This window comes from Lissotriton helveticus, chromosome 9, assembly GCF_964261635.1.
Source record: "Lissotriton helveticus chromosome 9, aLisHel1.1, whole genome shotgun sequence".
NCBI classification, from domain to species: domain Eukaryota; kingdom Metazoa; phylum Chordata; class Amphibia; order Caudata; family Salamandridae; genus Lissotriton; species Lissotriton helveticus.
Window position 1 is genome coordinate 73,473,798 of NC_136070.1, and position 21,814 is coordinate 73,495,611.

Below are 21,814 nucleotides of genomic sequence, written 5' to 3' on the forward strand. Positions count from 1 at the left end.
CACAACCCTGCCATCTAGTGTTGTACTTGGACATTCTTTTTGTTTATAGAAAGTTCTGTCTTTGAGGTGGCTCAGGTTACCTCCATGATACCAAAAATGCACCACGACACAGAGTCCCCCTTAGACTATGTTTTTCCTTTTTGGGTAAGAGTTCGTGTTGAGATGCAAGGCATTAAGCTGTCTATAAACTAGAGAAAGAAAAAGAATATAGTTCCACACACACTGCTATATGTCAGTTTCCACTTTGGGGGTCAGGGAAAATGGGAATTTACAGCACGACTCGCAGCAAACTGAATGCTACAGGTAAGTAGTGTTTCCGTTTGAAGCATGTACTACTGTAGATTACATGAATGAACGCAGTACTTCCCTAAAAAGATGGTTAGCAAGCAAAAGCAGATGTCTGAAACAACGTTTCAAGTAAGTTCTGACCACCATGTACTTCTAGTCATGCTTGGTGGTGTGTGAATGGATGACCAGGTTGCAGCTCTGCAAATGTCGGCTAATGGATTATAACTTCCAAAGGTCATTGAATCACCTTTCTTATAAGTAGGATGTGTGCATAACATTGATGGATACACCTTACAAGTCACCTGGCAAAACCTGCTTATTAGATTGGTTTCCCGAGGTGTGGTTGTGCAAATGCAATAAACAATTGTTTGGATTTGTGATTCGACGTTGTACTGAAATTTAAAACGTGCTGGCATCTAAAGTATATGCAGTTCTTTGCACAAACTATTGTGGTTGAGGGAAAAAAGAATATAACTCAATTGACTGAGTAACATGAAAGGGCAACACTATCTTTGATAAGAAATGAAGGATGCGTTCTAAGCACAATTCTGGCTTTATGTACCTGTTTGAAAGTTCTTCAACTGAAAAGGCTTATGGCTCACCGACTTTGTGTAAGGATGTGACTGTCACTACAAAAACCACTGACCAAGAAAGGAACTGCGATCGACACAAAAGCTAAAGGGTGGCCACCATAAACCGAGTGACGACAATGTTTAGATTCCAGGAAGGAATAAGCAGTAAGGTTTGTGGTATCAGCCTTTTAAAACCTTCCATGATGGTTAATGGTTAGGACTACTGAAATAAAAAAATTAAAAACTGATGTCTGTTTTGCAAGTAGACAGTTATCTCTGCTAGGTGTATGCATACTGATTTGTAGACCAGCCTGATTTCTGTAAATGTAATACGCAACAGTAATATACAAAATGTTTCCATATGGTTGTATAACATGCCCAATGGTTGTTTTTCTAGCCTCTAATACCATTTCGATACACACCGCAGAGCTATGTAGCTATGCAAATGCTAAGATCTGTGGTCCCAAATTGCAAGACTAGGTTCCCACAGATTGGCATACAATAATGTTGCCTGCAGATCTGGGTGCAGTTGCAATTCTCATGAAGGTGGACTAACATTTCCACAAGAACAGAGTACCATGCCTTTTGGGCCTAGGGTGGAGATGAGGATAATTTACACTGACATTTGTATTGTTCTAATAATAAAAGGAAACATTGGTATTGCGGTGAAATGTAACTAAATGTCCTTGAACACTTGATCCAAAGGGCATTGCCGAAAAGACTATGTGGGAAGGTATCTGGATGCAAAGTATTGGCATTTTGCATTGTCATATGTTGAAAACAGATCAACTGTTTTTGTGCTTCAATATTGGAAAGAACAGTTGAGCACCAGATTGTTGATTTCCCACTCATGTGTTTGTTGAAAGTTCCTGTTGAAGCGATCTACAACGTACTTGTCCACTCCTGGAAGGTGTTCCAGATGTACTTGGTGTCGAACGTAGCAGAACAATTCCAGATACGATAGCCGTATCAAGTGTGTGCCTCCTGCTTCTGAAGAGAATGCATAGATGCCAATGCTCTCTGTAAACAAACACTATTTTGTTGCAAATCTGTTTTTCAAAAGCACGAAGGGCTAGTTGCACTGCCATCAACTCCAGCACATTAATGTGAAGAAGTTGCTCCTGTGGTGACCATTAGCCTTGAACAGTTAAGGTTTCAAGTACATTTCTCAGCCTATGAGGGATACTTCTGCCTTGAGGATCACTTGCACGTGTAGCTAGGTAAAGGAACAACCCACTAGTAACATGTTCTTTTGACTCCCCCATTTGAGCTCCACCAACACTAGGGACTCCAATTTCTCAGTCACTTGTGATCACTGTCTTGCAAGACATCCAAAAGGTGATACATAGGCAACCTTGCATTTGGTACTAATGCAATGCACAACACCATTATAAGTACCAGTTTCATTAGTGCCCGCATTGTCAGATGTAGCGATGTTTGATAAAGGGGAAGCAGCCTTTGAAATGCAATCGCTCTCTCATTGCTTGAGTAGGCTTTGCCGGTTGGGATTATTTAGCATTTATGATGAAATCAAGTTTGTAAAGGAGTGGAATGGTTCTTGCATTTGTATCGGGCATTGTGCATGACTGCTCCCTTTCACCAGCAAATTGTCAAGGTGCGGAAGCACATGCATCTAATGGCACCATAAATGTACTGCCATAACAGCCAGGAGATTTTCTGAATTATCTGTGGATTGTTGTCACCCCCAAATGGCCGTACTTTAACTAGCATGATAATGACTACCACATGGCATTAATCTGAGGAACTAGCGGAGAGCAGGATAAATAGGTATATGGAAAAAGGCACCCTTGATTGAGGTTGAGGGCCTCAATGTAATCCCCCCCACTTGGATCAGGGAGAAGACATCCCACAAAATGTAAATTTTAATATGACTTAATGAGTTGTCGGGTCTGGTGGCTCAGTGGACTAATGTGTCTACTACAGGGGCCTGTGTTCGGCCTCGTGGTCACAGGTTCAAATCCTGGCAGGTACACTCAGCCTTTCATCCTGCTGAAGTCGATAAAATTAGTACCATTAAGTTGGGTAACAACAAACATCTGTTATTCAGTGCCAAGGTACCTGTAGTGGTGAGCGTGCGCTTTACAAATACACATGTTATGTAAAGGTTGAGAACATGAAGGTCACTACTCTGTGCACCACTACCATTGGTGTGGCCATTGCCTCTGAACCCACCTCTTTGATACGGTCTATGATTGGATAGACGCTGGCCCTGCTCCTGAAAGGGCTGCTGTATTTTTAGTGCTGCCTTGCGGTGAAAGATTCCCCTTTTGCTGTTCCATGTACTTGAGGCCTACATAACCCTGGCTGGTGCTGCAAAATACAATGGCTTTAGCAGTATCTATCTTTTTTACTTTCTCAATCATCTCATTGACTTGTAGCCCAAACCGGATTTGTCCATTAAATGGGACTCTTAACCATGCATGTATTCATGTGAGTAGTGTGCTAAATTATACCTGCCTAGATGCTGAAGCTGCTCAGCGTCCCATGCATTCTTGCATCAAGTTATTCTCTTTTTTTACGCTTGTTTGCAAGGGGTGTTGTAGCAGTGCTTTCATTTATTCGCTGCCATAGCTAGATAGAAAAGCCACTTGTATGTGCAATGCACCACTATCATCGTGTTGAACGACTAGTGTCATGATCGTTCCAGCTGCAGCAGTGTGTTAGCTTTCTTATTCTGGTGGTGTAGAGTCGCCCTGTAGGAGTGCTATTTCCCTGCAATATGGACCCCCCCTCCCCGTGAGTATGAAGGTATGTGACCTCTTACGAATATTCATCCAGAGCTACTAATGTTTGTAATCTGATAGTGACCACCCGATCAAAGATTGTCAGCAGTGATCACATCAGTGTATTAGGCAGGGTTATCAACAGTAAAATAAAGAGCACTATCGATTTGCAATGCATCTACATGGGTAATGCATAACAGCCATAGCTGCAATCCCTGTGGCATCAAGGATATAATGAGTAATAAATCTCTCTAACTCAAATAATATCTTTACATTCATGTGAAAATTTAACTATTTTTCACCAATCAGCAGCTTATGAGTTCAGAAAATACACATATTTTTGGTCAAACGCATGCGTTTTAAATTTGGTATTCAAACAATAATACAACCAAGCAAAAGTTTCTATATTAGTAGGCTGGCCTGTACACAGGAAAGCTACTCACAGGTAGCTGGATAGCTCCTAGTAGCTCATGAGCTACTCTGAGACACCTGATCTACATATAAATGCATTGACACTCAATGATTTTCTCCAGCCCCAACAAGGACTGTGTGATATGCAGATGTATTGTTTGTTGGTTGTAGGAATTTGCCTTTTTTTACATGGCCCCCCCAGCCTGGTATTTTATGTGATTTCGACTGGAAGAGCCCTGGGTTCCTGCTAACCAGCTCCCCGTGCCAGATCTCTTTTCCAAAACTGTGCAGTTGTTTGCCCTAATTGAAGATCCCTTTAGCACCTTCTAAGTCCTTATTAAATGGTACCCCTAGGGCCTGAGGTATACTAAAGAGGGTCCCCATGGGCGTCAGCCCAAATTGTGTTACGCTAAGGGATCCCTTATGAAGCTAATGCAAACTGCCACTGCAGGCTGATTGTCTTGGTGAGAACAAAAGTGAAAACACATGGCACACAGCCTGTGTGCCATGCCTGTAGACGCTGCATGCAGTATAGGTAAGACGCCCCTACAGCAGGTATTTCAGACTTAAGGCAGGGTGCACTCAACTACATGTGAGGGCCTAACTGTCCGAGCAGATATGCTCCCATACTGGTCATTTCCATTACTGTCAGTATGAGTGATTAGGGAAGCCATTTTAAAAGCATGTGCTGGACACCGGTGAAAACTAGTTCCCCAGCTACATGATGGCTTCCACGACAATAGGGATATTTGGTATCAGATATCCCATATTAATAAACCCATACTGATGCCAGTGCCGGGTTTAGTAACACATGCACCTAGAGTGCACCTCAGAGGTCGGTGGCCCCAGAAACTCTACGAGCCACTGGTGTGTTGACTAACTGGTTCTTACCAGCTTGTCACCCGAGACAAGTTACTGATCCACAAGGGTGAGGGGCCTTTGCTCACCGGGGGCCATAAATCAAGTCTGCTCGAGTAGGGGGTGCTTTGCACCCCTGCCCACAGGATGGCCTTCGGATTAGCATTCCAGGGCCGGGGAGCTTCAAAGAGGCCCCCTGACTTTGGTATGTGAATCTGGCTTCTCTCACAGGAGAGGAAACTGACCCCTTTGTCTACAGCCCTTCGACACCTGGACAGGGGAGGAAATTAGCTAGGCAAGACAGGTGTGTCCATCCTCAGACGAGCACCACCCCTGAACAGGGCTACCTGAAGTGGATCCGATTTTTCAGAAATGACCATCTTGTTGATAGCAAATTTTGAATCTATGGGACAGGGTTACGCCAACTGGCCTCAGGAAGTGGTCTTATTGGGGGCATAGTGACCCCCAGGGGTAAGTAGTCCATTGGCTAATACCCTACTCTCCCCGATCACCCCTAAATTCAGTATTTAGGGGAGACCTGGCACCAGAAAATCGGATCGTGCCAACCAAAAGAAGAAGGACTGAAGGTCCCCGAAAAGCAAGAATTGTGGAAGAAGCAACTGACTTGGAGAAAACCCTGCCGGCCTGTCGGCTGTTCCTGACGATTGCACCAGAGTCGGCTCATCCTGCAAGTTGCTATGCCTCCAAAGGACTGGGAGGACAGCCAGCACTTTTGCCAAGACTCAAGAACTCCCATGGACCAGCAGAGCTGTTTCACTGCACCCTGCAGGCACCCAAAGAGACCAGAGAGGCCTCCGGTCTGCCAAAACCCTACAGTGGAAAGTACGACTGCATTTGTGCTGCCTAGCTCGAGCTGAAGTGTTACCCCGGTGACGAAAATCCTATACTTCAAGACACATCTGCACCTGTCGCCCCTGTCCCATGGAGAAGAGGAGCAAAGGTGTCCACACTTTCCTAAGCATTGCGAGTCCTGAGCCCCCCCCATGTGGTGCCGACCGTCTGGCTTCCCAGTCCAAGGCTGCAGCCTCCTTTCAACCAGACCGACACACCCCCCTTTAGCCCCCTCCTCCCCGACCCCCCTGATCCCTCCGGATAACATTGGGCATCTAATGCTGAAAAGCTCCTCTGTACCTGGTTGCCTCAGTGCCGCCTGAGGTGACCTGTTGGGGCTGCCTTGGACCTTGCCCAATACTCACCTTAAGTCTAGGAGATTAGTCTTGTAAGTTGCTGTGCTGTACCTGAATGCCATACTTGTGTTTCCTCCCATAGGAGGACATTGCATCTTCTAAAAAATGCAGTGTTAGCTTTTTAAAAGCAAAAGTTTTTCTCTTAAAAATTTTTACTTACCTGATCGTATTAATTCTGGTTTCTAAACACATATAAAGATATGTGTTATTTTCATAAATTAGTGTGGATTTCATTATTGAGTAGTTTGCATTATTTATTGATTATTATGTTTATTTGCAGATGTCTAACGCTCCTCTCTGGTAAGCCTAAGGCTGCTCAACCACACTACCCCCTAAAAGAGCACATTGGGATTGCTAGAGCAAGCCCCTGTCCACTAGTAAGGGAATACCTGGCTGTTTGCATGGTATACCTCTTTTTGGTACACAATATAAAGAGGAATTTTCATACAGTGGTGAAGCTCTCACTGGATATGGATGTAAGGAAGTGTGCTCCTGGGAAACTACATCAAAATCATACCAGGGATCACTCTGCTGTTCGGCACGTCCTGGAACCTCATTAATTGGCAATGGATCTGCAATGATATCCTTGTAGGAGCTGCTAAACAGAATGGGATGGGTGGGAAGCGACTGAGGTGGTGTGTGTGTGGATCAACTGTTTGAGGCACAAGTGGTGCTGCCTTCACACTTTAGGATGGATTTTGCCCTTGTATCCTCAGATACAACTTCCTTAAACACAAGATTATATTTGTCTGTGGGGTTGGAAGGGGATCATGCTACAATATATCCAATGATATCTTATATTACAAGTCTAATTATAGGAGCAATATATGTTGTCTTTCACCTATGATCTAGATGATCACCCTCTTTGGATCCCAGAGTTGAAGGATATTTCGGATTCAAATTTGGTGCCCAGGCCAATCGGCATCAAACCGTTTCCACTCATGTGGGCGGAACCAATGACTGCTTTTTTTGTAGGTGGTTGATTGGGAAAGGCATGGACTCTAGGAAATTTTGCTTGCTTGGGGCAGAGCCTCTATCGGAGGTTGGTCTCCAGAGGAAAGACTCTCATTCCTGTGACCAGCTTTTTTCGTAGCTCTGCGACTAAAGGTCGGTCCTCGGTGACTGCCGCCAAACCTGAAGCTGTTATTAGTACTGGGTGCATGTTTCGGTGGGGGCCCGGGAGATAGAGTCATTAGAGGAGATACAAAAGGGAGTCCTCTCCTGGTGGTCGTCCAGATGACCTCAAGGACTGGCCTGTTGTCTGAACCGAGCCTTTTGATGATCAGGACAAACGAAAGCGAAGTACAGCCCTAGTGCTGCGTTGCAAAGTAGTACACCTAGCATTTGTCTCTTTGGTGCAGAATAGTTTTTGGGTCCAAAATCATTAGAAAGAATACTAACAGCCTCACTTTAGTCTCTCCGTAAGCAAACATTACAGACCGATGCTGGTTTCACCACAGAAATTTACTATTCTAGAAAGAGCAAAATGTAAATGGGTGTTCTCCATACTCTCCCCATGAGACATTCAAATACAACACTACTCTCCAAGCTCATCTGACACTTCAGATACGACATGGTCAACAAAGGGATGCTTTCTTCATGTCATCTGTCAAATTCTTGATGTATTTTTAAATGAATGTGTTCTGGTCATCCAGCACTAAGAGTGTTCACAGCATGTGATGTACAGCAGCACATACAGCACATATTCACACATTCTGCTGCCTTGACCTCCTCCTCCGAGGGTATATGTTCACGTCATAAGTGGCTTTTTGATAACGGAATATTACATCTTAAGATGTCAAACAAAACAAAATGAAGCTACATAGATTTAAAAACAGGGGAAGAAAACTTTCAAAAATTGAAGAATGCTTGCAGGAATAAGACTAGTTTACATTCTTCCTCAGCGAATACTCAGTGCAATTTAACTTACCTGCTTCAGGAGGGCTTCTTATTTTAACACAGAATTACCTGACCAATCTACAGGAGACATATCCAAAAAATACATAAATGCACTTAAAATAATGTTATCCTGTAATCCAGAAAAAGATGCTAAAGGACTAAGCCACATTAGTCTTAGCTGAGGAAAATAATAGTGCCAAGATTGAAGGAATCAAGACATCCAACTCTACTTTGCGTGTTTAGCTAGCGGGGAGAGGTAAAGGAGTTGGTCTGGGTGGAGGGGACTTATTTAAACTTATAATGCAACAACATGTCACTTGGCCAAACCACAGCGCCAGGAGAGGAAATGTACTGAAGAGGGAAAAAAGTAGTAACAGCATGCAGGTGAAAAATGATCTCCCTCAATATAGGCGGGGAGGTGCAAGAGTGAAACAAGACCAGCTTTGTCATTTTTAGAGGGAAAATCCCAGAAAGAATGCTTTAGGGTTTGAAGCTTCTGGTCTTGCTCTTGAGTCCTTCTGCTTGTCACGGGCACTCCTCCAACACAGGCTGCAGCCCCAACAGTCTCAGTATCCCTCCACCTTGCTATACAAGAGCCACAGACATGTGCATCAACTCCAATGAGATCAGTGACATTGGGTGAAGGCCTGCAACTTCACATAGCCCGGCAGGAGTTACCAACTTCCACAAGAGAACAGACTTCTATCTCGCAACACTGGACAAGCCTGGGAAGGGCACTTCCTCCTCTGCTCATGAAGATCCACTTGCCAGAATCTTTGCTGGGCCTCGCTCCTTCCAGGCTCTCTCCTCCTCATCAGAGGTCACACTGGTCTTGGTATGAAGCAGAAGCCTGGTGCTCTAAGCACAGCGCAAGTGTTCCTGGCTCAAGGGTGATGGTACCTCACATAACTGGAAGACTGGCAGACCGCTGTCTTGGTTGTAGCAGCTTGAAGTGGTGATTAGGGCCTTTCTCATGATGATCAGTGCTGTTAAACCAAGTGTGGGACTCATGCTCCAATCTCTACAGTCCAAATCTAGACACATGTGATTTAGTGTCTTGCTTTGAAATTTAGGATGGGATGTCCGCTCCTCTGAAGTCCTCTCTCTCCCCTGCATTGTCTTTGGACAAAGGGACAGTCTGTTACTGCAGGAGTGGTTCCTACGGAAGTAACCAGGGATCACACTTGGCTGTCAGCCTCCACTGAAATATGCCCCATATGGTTCAAAGGCCCAAACCTTCCTCTCAATCAAGACTCCATTGTGCACAGCCTGGGCTTCCAAAATGGCTCCATGTTATGGGACATTCCCAGGCACGCACATGCATACCGTCATGCGCATGAAAGTATCACAAGAAGTCTGGAGCTACACATACCCATGTAGGCCAAGTGCGAGAAGTAAATCACCAGTGAACTTTACATGAGTTGGACAAGAGGCCACATTCCAGTGACACGGGTAAATAGGTTTGTTCACACTACTGTTCACTACTGAACACAAAATGGGTATGTTGCCACAGTTCTGCTCATGCCACCTCAATCTCGGTAAGGGCAGTCGTCCTCTACCATCGCTTCGTGCGTCCCTCCTGGTCTAACAAGAATCAGTACCAAGGGATCCAGCTATTCATGTATTGAGCACAATCATGAAAGGGCTGCCCCCACGCACTTCACTATGCAGGAACTTTTCAGTGCCTCAAAGTAGTGTGTGTTACAGTAGTGCGTGCAGAATTAGGACTCATATATGGTCAAACCTGTAACTCTGGTGGAGAAAGGTGAGAACACCTCCAAGTCTCATAACTTGGAGACTGGTATTCTGGACTACATCAAACTTGATGTTTGAATGCAAGGTCTTGATCGAACCATATACCATTTTTTTTTACCTTATTCTTTTTACGAGTCACTTAGGACATGAAGGGGAAAGAAAAGAGTAAGAACTGCTCCCTCTCTCTATCCTGCTATATCTGTCTAGGTCAAGTGGCTCAAAATAGACTCATCTGAACAATTTAGACAAAGACTCATGAATCACAGGAGTTATCTTTTAAATGATGGCACTGGGTCATTAGATGGTGCTATACTCAAACAACCGATCCACTGGAAGCACAGTGATACAGTGATTGCAGTAAAAAGTTCTAGTGGTGTTGGACTTAGGCCAGCCAACCACACAGTAGCCATAACCCAAGTTTCTATTTTTGGTAGCAATGCCCTTTTCTTCTGGAACCATAGTAACAGGATGTGGAGTGAACAAGTTGTCTGGTATGAAAGATTAAAGGTACTAATACAACGTGATTGGGTCCCAAAAGGAACAGCTCTCGTTCACGTAGCCTGAGAAAGCAGATAAAGGCAATTATGTTTAGCCAAGTTTGGCTCTAATTGTATAGTACAGTCAGGTACAATGACTCACACGAAGAACAAAAGTTTAGTTCCCACTAAACATAGTTCTCCACCCAAAAGTTCTTCAGAGAGTCTCGGCCTAAGGATCACAGAATCAACATAGTTCTCCTTTGAGAGGGTTGAGATACCAGCATTTGAACTTGTAGCCACATTAATACTGTATCCTATGAATTGGGGAAGTCTACATGGCTGGAAGAAGTTACTATGATAACCAATTATTATTAATTTCTTTAATCCGGTCTTGGTAAAAAAGTACAAACCTTGAGGAATGTTGCACACACCAGGACAGGAAACACAAGAAAACAGATGCTACTCCACATAGGGTCCCAGAAGAAGTGTGTGTAGACATGGTATGTACAGGGGTGGGCACAGCCTTTTCATTTATATAAAACTGTTCAACCGGACTTTTACATGGTGGGACAATTTGACAATTAGCAGAGGGCTAAAGGTAGAACAATACCAATGTGATACTATAAAAGCTCAAATCTCTACTATCGTTTCGGCTGCAAACTACTAATCCCCACCCACATAATTAGGCCTTTCCCAGTCTTACCAGCAGGAGTGACTGCAGCTCCAGAGTTAGTAAGGGAGGGAGCAGCAGGGGCACCAGCCCAGGGGTTGGTTTCACGAACAGGCATTGCTGCAGCTGGTGCTACAACAGGCTGGGCTGGCGGCAAAGAGAAGGCAGAAGCAGTACCATTCACTAAAATCGGAGCAGACAACATCAAAGCTGTTAATTCATGCCTGGTATTACGAAACAAGCAACACTAAAAAGATTTAGTTTTGTTAACACATGACTTTTTTCTATACACCATCCAAACAAAAGCTTACAAAAGACAAACATGGCGATTACGTTTGCAATTAAATTATTCTGTAAAGCAACTAAAGCATATTAGTATGAAGACTGATAAAGAAACCGCATTATGCAAATGTAATCTTACCATCATCATTGCATGGCTTCATTTAAAGTGAGGAGAAGTTAAGCAGTTACACATCCCTACTTTGGGTGCAACAAAATGTAGGCAGGTTAATAGGAAGTATGCAGCCAAACAAGAGAATCCACTAATCTAAAGGAAAAGCATGTGCATTTAGAAACCATAGCATGAACTGGAAGTGGAGTCCAAACAGTCTAGCTGTTTTAGTTCCCTTTTACTGCTTAAAGCAAGGTATATCTAGCTCTTACAATGGTCCAAATTCACATGCTGTGGAACAGGAAGGAGGATAACAGAATGGTAAGGATATATACCCATATACCAGCTGATTAGGTGAACTCTATTGTATACCATAAAGGAGGCCTTTAAACCTCGACTGGCAGGCAAAGTACCAATACAACGGCATTCTTTTTTTAATATTTTTATTTTTTTCATGAATCTGATAACCAGCAATAAACACACATAATATGACAGCTTTTATGTGCATGGTCTACAGTATTAGATACAATCCCCGCTAGAATTCCCTCTGTTCCGGGTGCATGAGTTATCCGCAAATGTCCATCAGCAATGTGTATCGCCTTCCGTTCTACAATCAAGAGTGGTTAGAGTGATTATCTTCACGCCCCCACCACTCGTAATGACAGCATTATTAAGACATTGTTGTAAATAAAATACAACTTTTAGTACACATGAAACGAATAAATGAAGTGAATCAATCCTCCGTGAGGCACTAGACTCCTGAATTTAATAAATCCTATTTTATCCACCTGGTCGACCTCAGATACGATTGTTCCATGTAAACCCGAGGCAAGAAACATCACAAAAGTGGATTCAGCAGATAACTAAAAAGGCCGGGCGATGGAAAAGCTATAAACAAAAAGCTCACGTAGGTAGAAAATGTAGTCCTAACTAGACCCCTGCTTGATTACGGTCGCAGTGTTATTGCTAAATCTACATTTAAAAAAAAAAATCAAATACACTTGAGTAAAACGTCTAGATTTAAGGTTCTGAAGATAACTTTATGTCCAAAGGCCTGTGCTTCTTCCACCAAGCAGCTCAGGATTAGATATACTTTCTTGCGGAGTGCCACTGGGATGAAAATCACAACTTTTCAAAAGAAAATAAGAGTGAAGACCAGCTAATGAAATTCCTGGGAATTCAGTCCAAAGGGGCCAAAATGATCAACATCCATTGGTACAAACAGGAGTCACTGGGTTTGCTGCTGTCACTACTAGAACACTACAAGTAACGTACTAAGATGGCCATTCAGTACCTGTCTAATGCATGTCACAGCATGATGAACAAGTTACTTACCTTCTGTAACACATTATCTGGTAGAGACTATATAGCTGCAGATTCCTTACCTTTGAATTTACCAGGTGTCAGGCTGGATCCAGAAACTTTTGCTGAGCAATACCCCTCGCGTTCGCCGTCGGGTGGCTCCATTCGGTTCCGCGTGATGTCGTCGGTAGTATCGGTTAGGATGTTGCGGTACCTATATAGGCATCACCCAGGCGCACGGATGTCAATACCTTTCGTTTTTCCCAAGCCAGAAGCGCAGAGCCACCAAGTAAATGACAAATGTGTGCAAACTAGGGAACTGAAAAGGGGAGTAACCCTAGCCCTAATAAAATCAGTCCACAAAGCGGAGAGGTATGGGTAAGGCTGTAAGGAATCTGCAGCTAGTCTCTACTAGATAATGCGCTACCGAAGGTAAGTAACTTGTTCATCTGATAGAGACTTCTAGCTGTGGATTTCTTCCCATTGAATTTGATTCCCAAGCCATACCATCCCGGCGGTGGGTTGTGGACCAATACCTCCTACTAGGAAGTCCTTCAGAACCGAACGGGCAAAATGCCCGTCCCTACGGACAGGATTGTCCAGGCAGTAGTGCTTGGCAAACGTGTGCAAGGATGCCCACATTGCCACCTGACTGATGTCAAGGACTGGGACACTCCGAGCCAAGGGCATAGTCGCAGTCTTCCCCCTGGTGGAATGGACCCTTAATCCCTCAGTGGGCTGCTTCTTAGCAAGGGATAGCAAATCTGAATGCAGCGAACGACCCAGCGAGAGATAGACCTTTTCCACACTGCCCATCCCTTCTTAGTTCCCACGTACCCCAAAAAGAGTTGGTCGTCCACCTGGAACTCTTGTGCGGTCATGGTAGAACAAGAACGCTCTTTTAGGGTCTAGGCTGTGGAGAGGCTTCTCTTCCTTAGAGGGATGGGGGGGGAGCAAAGAAGGTGGGCAGCGTGATGGATTGACCCAGATGGAATGGGGTCACAACATTTGGCAAGAATGAAGCACATGTGCGCAGCACCACTTTGTCTGGAAACGAAATCATGTAGGAAGGCGTGCAAGTTAATGCCTGCAGTTCACTCACCCTCCAGGCAGATGTAATCGCCACTAAAAAGGCTGTCTTTAAGGTAAGCAGCCGGAGGGGACAGTTGTGTAAAGACTCAAAGAGAGCTCACATAAGATAAGTAAGGACCAAATTAAGGTCCTCCTGCAGCATAACAAAGGGCATGGGCAGAAACAAGTGCGCCAGCCCCTTTAAAAACCTATTTACAATCAGAGACCTTAAGAGAGAGGTTGGTCTGGCAGCCATAGAAAAGCAGACAGACAGAGCAGAAAGATGACCCATGAGATTTCCCAAAGCAAAGCCACATTGGGCAAGGGTTAAAATGAATAGAACAGTTGAAAGAGAAGAAGAAAGAGGGTCAATAGACCTTTTGTTGCAGTATAATACAAATTTCTGCCAACGGCAGGCATATACAATCTTAGTGGAGGGCCGCCAGGCCGCCAAAATAATGTTACATACTTTGGGAGGAAGGTCAAAATCCATCAACTGCCGCCACTCAATCACCACACATGGAGGTGCAGAGTTGACAGGTTTGGGTGGAGAACCCTCCCCTGCTGCTGCAACAGAAGATCCTCCTAAAGAGGTCTGATCGGAGGATCGATGTTCATCTTCAGAAGCTCTGGATACCAGACTCTACTGCCCAAGTCCGGAGCCACAAGAATGACTTGGGCCTGGTTGTTCCTGATTTTCTTCAGAACCCTGGGCAGGAGTAGTATGGGCGGAAAGGCGTAAAGGACGTCTGAGCTCCACTCGTGAAGAAATGCATTGCCAAGCGATAGCCGCCTTGGAAACTCCAGCGTGTGGTATTGCCGAAACTGCACGTTCTCTTTGGAGGCAAACAAATCTAACCAAGGTTCTCCCCACTGCTAAAAGAGACCTTGCGCCACCTCTGAATGGAGATGCCATTTGTGATCCGCTAGGAATCAACGGCTGAGTTTGTCCGCCCTGGTGTTCAGAGAACCTGTCAGGTGCTGAACCACCAGAGTTATGCTCTGCTGTTCCAGGCATGTCCAGAAACACAGGGCCTCTCAACAAAGGGTCCACAAACCCACCCGCCCTGCTTGTTGCAGTACCACATGGTGGGGGTGTTGTCCATGAACACCTGCACTAACTTCCGCTTGACAGAGGGAAGGAATGCTTTCAATGCCAATTGAATCGCTCGAAGCTCCAAAAAATGTATGTGGTGCCCCCACTCCACCAGGGACCAGTGTCCCCTGATCCCCACCTCTCCCAGATGGCCGCCCCATCCCAGAAGAGACGCATTTGTCACAACTGTGATCTCTGGTTGGGGAAGGGAGATGGGTCTGCCGGTGACCCAATTGCGGTTCATCAACCAACACTGCAGATCGCTCATAGTTCCTTCCGAGATCTGGACCGAGTTGGTGAGATTTCTTTGATGCAGATCCCACTGCAGAGCCCGCCTACTCCACCTGGCATGCTTTACCAACAGGATGAAGGAGGCCATGAGGCCCAACAGCCTCAGAGTCAGTCTCACTGACATCCAGGATAGATGCTGAAACATCAGAATCATAACCTGAATATCCTGGACTCGCTTCTCGAAAGGATAGGCCAGAAACTGCACTGTGTTCTGAACAGCTCAGATGAAAGGGAGCATCAGAGAAGGAATCAGGTGTGACTGTGGCACGTTTATAGAGAAACCCAGCGAAAACAGGAGGTCCACCCTGGGGCGAGGACACCTTCAACAGTCAGTCGTCGAGGTAGGGGAAGACTGAAACCCCTAACCTGTGCAGAGGAGCTGTTACTACCGCCTTCACCTTTGTGAACACCCGAGGGGCAATGGTAAGGCCGAAGGGGAGCACAGTAAACTGAAAGTGCTCGCGGCCTACCTTGAAACGCAGGTAACGCTTGTGGCCCGGCAGGATGGGAATGTGAAAATACGCATCCTGCAGGTCCAACGCTACCATAAAGTCTTGGTCTAGAGCAGACAAGACTTGCGGTAGAAGTACCTTGAACTTCTCCTTTTTGAGGAAAAGATTGACGGTCCGAAGAGGCCACTATTGTGGAAATCGATCTGCCCGGAGAATCAGTTGTGTCAAGGCCACACCCTATAGTGAATTTTACTGCATCACTCCCATCCTTAACTGCTTGAGAGAGCACAGCCAGGGCCTCCTACGGGACTTATGGCAGCAATTGTGCAACTAGGCTGGAGGAAGAAAACATCTTCTTACCAAATTAATCCAGCCTCTTGGATTCCTTACCTGGAGGGGCAGAAGGGAACGCGCCTAGAGATGTGGAGGTGTGCAACACCAAACATTTTGGGTAGGGTGTTGGCTAAGGAACCTTGGGTCCCCCGGAGCTGGGCGATGGCGGCTTGTAAATTTTCTAATCACAGGAGCCCCTGTGCTAGGCTTGGACCACGTGCCTAGAAGGACATCAGTTAGTGCTTCGTTAAAGGGCAAAAGGGGTTCAGAGGTGGAAGCCCCAGGCTGAAGCACTTAAGTCAAGAGTTTAGTCCTGACCTGCATGGAAGGCAGTTCTAGTCTGAGGACATCAGCTGCGCTTTTAACCACCATGGCATAGGATGTGCCCCCACCCCAACCGGAGACAGTATGTCAGTATCTGGATAAGTGTCTAGTCCACTGGCTTTCCCAAGTTCCCTATACCAATCCAAAAGCTCTGCAGAGTCAACCTGATGTTCCAAAGGGTCCATAGTCCCCTCCCATTCATCTCCCGAGCCTAACATATCCCTAAAGTGTTCAGGCGACAACATAGAACCCCTAGATTCAATCGGCGTCGAGCGACGTTGTTCTGACTCCGTGTCGTTGGGGATAAGGATGGGGCTAGCGGTGCCAGTGGGTCCCAAAGGCACCAACTTCAGGTTCCGGGAGCGGTCCCACGACCTCCTCACCTTCGATCGAGAACAGGACCTCAGCGGGGTCTCGCTGGACGGTGTTGACTGCCGGGCCGCAAGGAGCTTCATAGCTCACTCCCGCAAACCCTTCGGAGCCATAGCCCGACAGCTCAAGCACGACTTCGAATCATGGTGGCGCTCGAAACACCAGAGAAAGATGAGGTGGGGGTCAGTAACCAACATCATGTGGGAGTTAAGTAACGGACATCATGTAGTGGCAGGCACCACAGAGCTTATACCCGGTCTTCCTCAAAGACATCCTCGCACACGAAGTTAGAAAAAATTCAAAATTCGACAAAGTCGAGAAAAGGCCTGTCAAAAAGGGACAGAGGGGTAGCTCTTCCCGGATCTACACTTAACTGGCACGGAAAGCAAAGAACTGACATCCGAGCACCTGGGGAGCGCCTATACAGGTACTGCAACGTCATAACTGACAATACCGCCGCCGATGTCAAGCGGAGCCGAATAGAGCCACCTAACGTTGCGCGCAAGGGGCATTGCTCAGCAAAAGGTTCCCAGATCCAGCCTGACGCCTGGGAAATTCAAAGGTAAGGAATCTGCAGATAGGAGTCTCTAACAGATTATGCTGCAATTACTCCTTTAATCCACAATGTGCATGGACACCAACGCTACACTAGATTCTTTTTCACCTAGGTTGTGAAAAGTGAAAGTGGAGGGTACAATAAAACTACTATGGTCTGCAGCATGCACTTTAAGTTGTTAAAGAAGTTCAAAAAAAGTGTGAGAAAGTGAAAAATACCCTCATTGCTACCTTCTGGAGAGGAGGGTAGACATATCTGAATCTACAGCACTATACACTGCACACTGATGCTTACAGTATAATAGGATGTTAAGTAGGAAAGCCACGGTCACCCCCTTTTTGCATGTAGTGCACCCTGGGAGGGACACCAAGTATACATTTAAGTTTGATGTAGCATGCCTGGAGACACTTGACAATCCACCATGCAATGCCTGTTTTAGAAATAGAGTAAACTTTGTGTAGTTTAGTAAAAGCTAGAAAGAGTTGGTTAGAATAGTGGAAGGGCTTAGTCTTGTCAACATAACACATGAGCAGTGGCTTGAGGTGCGCAATGCACTTTCCGCAACTGAATCTGGTTCTAGAGAATGAAAACGGGCAGCTCATTCGTCTGGATGATGTGGAAAGGTGAGACTACCTTAGGCAAGAAATTTGGATTAATTCTCAGGACCAGTTTGTCCATGGGGACCTGAGTGAATGATTCTAGAATTGAGTGCTTGTCACTCAATGTTGTGTCTTGGTGAGGTTATGGCTACTAAAAAGGTCCTTTTACAGGATAGAAAGGATAAGTTACTTACCTGTAATCCTAGTTCTCTTCCAGGGGTATCCTCATCAAAGTCATAAGCACTGAATATTCCCGCCCATGTGCGGGACCCCGGAAACAATATAAAAATATATATGTAAAAAACACATATATCTCGCTCCACATATATGTTTGTACATATATTATTTTTCTCACACCAATGCAGCTCTATAACTGAGGCTAAAACAATGTAAACACATATACATGCACTGCAATTAGTAAGGAAGCAAAAGAAAAAACACATTAGATCAAATAACCTTTGAACTTTGTGTTTTAATGAGTAGACCACTCATAAATCCTGAAAATTGCTTGTAAATAACATTGTTAGCCCTCAGGCTGCATTGCAAAACAATAGCATAGAAAATGAAACCATTTTCAACAAAAACTGGCACTGTGCCTTTAAGGCAGCCATGACCCCAGGCTTCCCATCATGCCTCAGGGGTGACAGTTAGGTCAGTTGTTCTTTGCATAACCCTGAAGACAGGGCTCAACCACAAGATTGAAATAGTACAAAATCTCATTTACCTGGGGAGGCGGGTGGGTTGCTTATGACTTTGATGAGGATACCCCTGGAAGAGAACTAGGATTACAGGTAAGTAACTTATCCTTCTCTTCCAGGGGATCCTCATCAATAGTCATAAGCACTGAATAGAATAGCAAGCCCAACAACCACCTGCAGGTAAATGAGAAGTATATGACCCAACCAAGGCATGACAGCCAAATAATTCAGCTGTTAAACAGATTCCTCAGTGAGGCCTGGCCCACCTGGGTATCTGCTCTAGTGTCAGAATCAAGACAGTAATGTCTGGTAAATGTATGGACAGACCTCCAGGTCGCCGCTTTACAGATCTCAGACATGGGCACATCATGTAGGTAAGCCGCCGTGGCCGCTCTACCTCTAGTGGAATGCGCCTTAGGAGTAAACCCCAAAGGTGTTTGCGCCAATTGGTAAGCAAGTTTGATACACGAAACGATCCACCTGGAAATGGAACGTTTCGATGCTGCATGGCCAGTTCTGATCGATCCATAGTTAATAAACAATTGATCAGAATGTCGAATAGACTTGGACCTGTCTAGATAGAACTTTAAAACCCTCTTCAGATGCAAAGAGTGTAACGCCCTCTCAGCTGGAGTAGAGGGATTAGGAAAGAAAGTGGGTAAAGAGATAGACATGAAAATCTGACACCACTTTCGGCAGGAAAGAAGGGTGCGTTCTGAGCACCACTCTGTTCAAATGAAAGACTGTATACGGTTCTTTAGTACACAGGGCCTGAATTTCGCTCACCCTACGGGCTGACGTAATCGCTACCAAAAAAGCCGCTTTCCAGGAAATATGCTGTAAAGCAGCTTTATGAATGGGCTCAAAAGGTGGGCCCATCAACTTTGATAGGACTAGGTTCAGCTCCCAGGGAGGAGAAGGAGGCCGTACAGGAGGGTACACCTTTTTCAGACCTTGCAGGAAATCTTTTACTGCTGGCAACTGAAAAAAAGAGGTTTGTGAAGGTGATCGCCTATAAGCAGTTATAGCGGCTAAATGCACCTTAATGGAGTTAAACTTCAAACCTGCTTTAGCAAGATACAATAAGTATGGAAGAACTGCCTCTTCCTGACTCTTCACCGGATTATGACCATTCTGCACGCACCACATATAGAACCTCTTCCACTTGCATGCGTAAGAATGTCTCGTGGAAGGACGTCGTGCTTCTCTCAGAATGGACATGCAGTCTTGTGGCAGTCCTAGATGGCCGTACTGAATGACCTCAGGAGCCATGCTGCCAAGTTCAGTGACGGAAGGTTGGGATGGTGAATCCTCCCGCACATCTTCGATAACAGGTCCGGCCTGCATGGAAGCCTCTTGTGAGGAGACACTGACAGGTGAGTGTACCACCATTGCCTCGGCCAGTCGGGGGCAATCAGGATCATTGTTGTGCGCGAGTGATTCAGCTTGCTCACCACCTTCGGGATCAGAGGAAGGGGTGGAAAGGCGTACACAAATTCCCCTGACCAATCGATCAAAAGAGCATTCCCCCTCGTTCCTGGTCGATAGAACCTCGAGGCGAAGCTTGGGCATTTGCTGTTTACGTCGTCCGCGAAGAGATCTATGGAAGGACGACCCCAAGCCTGGAAAACGTCGTCTAGTACTTCGTCGTTGAGAACCCAGTCCTCTCTGTCCTCAAAGTGTCGACTTAGTGCGTCCGCCCTCACGTTTTGCTCTCCTGGGAGGTGGACTGCTTGAACAGACAACTTGCGAGCCAGAAGCCAATGCCAGATGCCCTGAGCTTCTAGTGACAGAGTCCTTGAGCGGGTTCCTCCCTGCTTGTTTAAATAGTACATAGTGGTGGTGTTGTCCATTTGTACTAGCACCACCTCTGTCTGAATCAAGGGAAGGAAAGCTTTGAGAGCCAGGTGGACTGCTCTCAACTCCAGCAAGTTGATGTGGTAGGTGCTTTCTTTTGACGACCACAGACCTTGCACCTGAAGAGGGCCCATGTGCGCCCCCCAGCCTTGCAATGATGCGTCTGTGATGATCGTTTGCGTAGGAGGAGATTGATGGAAGAGAACTCCCACTTGCATGTTTTCCTTCTTCGTCCACCACGGAATGGAAGCTCGTGCTACCTCCGACAAAGTGATCTGATCGTCCCATCGATCTGATTGCTGGTCCCATTTGTCCTCCAGATCCTGCTGAAGAGGACGCATCCGAAGTCTGGCGTTCGGTACCAAAAATATGCAGGAAGCCATCGACCCAAGAGGGAGGCTATCTGTCTCACTTTCTGAGTCCTGTTGCGAAGAACTTGCTGGCACTTGAGCGCTATTGAAAACTGTCTCTCCTCCGAAGGAAACACTTTTCCTACCTCGCAGTCTAGCAGAGCTCCTAGGAAGTGAATCTTCTGAGTGGGATGGGAGACCGACTTCGTGAAGTTGACATGCAGGCCTAGACGTTGACAAAGTTCTATGCATGTCTGGAATTGATTCCGTACATTGTCTGGAGTTGGACCTTTCAACAGCCAATCGTCTAAGTATGGGTATACGAAGACTCCCCTGCGGCGCAGAGCTGCCGCCACCACTGCGACACACTTTGTGAACACTCTGGGGGCCGACTTCAACCCAAAAGGAAGGACTTTGAACTGGTAGTGAGAGGTCCCCACCCGGAACCGAAGGAATCTTCTGTGATCTGGTCGTATCTGGACATGAAAATATGCGTCTTGAAGGTCCACCGAACACATCCAATCCCCCTTCCTGAGATGTGGATATATTTGATGGAGCACCAACATGCGGAATTTTTCTTTTCGTACATGTAGATTGAGTGTTCTCAAGTCCAGAATAGGTCTGTATTCGGCCTTCTGGCCCTTTTTTCTGACCAGAAAATACCTCTAGTATACTCCTTTCCCCCTTTGAGCCACCGGAACCCTCTCGATGGCTGATTTCTTGAGGAGTGTCGCTACTTCTTTCTTTAACATTTGTAGCTGGTGGCTTGACGTTGACATCGGAGGAACTGGCGGAGGTAGACAGTGGAAACGAAGACAGTACCCATTCTGCAGCATAGACAACACCCATTGATCTTTTGTAATGGCCTGCCACTCTGTTCTGTGATGTGCAATGCTTCCCCCCCACCGGAGTGGGCAACGGCGCTGGGGGAAGTGAAGACTCATTGCTTCTGCTGAGACTTATTGAAATTGTTGCCTTGGCGTTGATTCCCATTTCCTTTGGAATTGCGCTTGCCTTTGTATTGTGATTTCTGTTGGCCTTGTTGGTTCTGGCCCTTCTGCCATTGAGGGGTTTGAACCCTCTGCTTCGAAGTTCCCTTGTTGTCCGAACGGAACTTCTTCCTAAATTCCTTTTTCTTTTCAAGCCCCACGGCTTTGAGGGTGTCCAACTCAGTCTTCATACGCTGCATCTCCTCATCAGCACTCGCACCAAAGAGAGACTTGCCCGAAAAAGGAAGA

At 45.8% G+C, this 21,814-nt stretch overlaps 1 protein-coding gene across 8 annotated transcripts in view; it reads right to left on the reverse strand.

Annotated features, from left to right (window-relative positions):
- Nucleotides 1–21,814, reverse strand: part of NUMB (NUMB endocytic adaptor protein) — a 336,147-nt gene that overhangs the window by 9,298 nt on the left and 305,035 nt on the right. For 6 of the 8 annotated variants that reach the window (XM_078659507.1, XM_078659504.1, XM_078659509.1 and 3 more), the window contains one exon: nucleotides 10,918–11,067. The exons of the other annotated variants lie outside the window; for them this stretch is intronic. In XM_078659507.1, coding sequence (XP_078515633.1) covers nucleotides 10,918–11,067 — 150 coding nt within the window. The remainder of the gene's footprint in view (nucleotides 1–10,917; nucleotides 11,068–21,814) is intronic. 8 annotated transcript variants of the gene reach the window in all.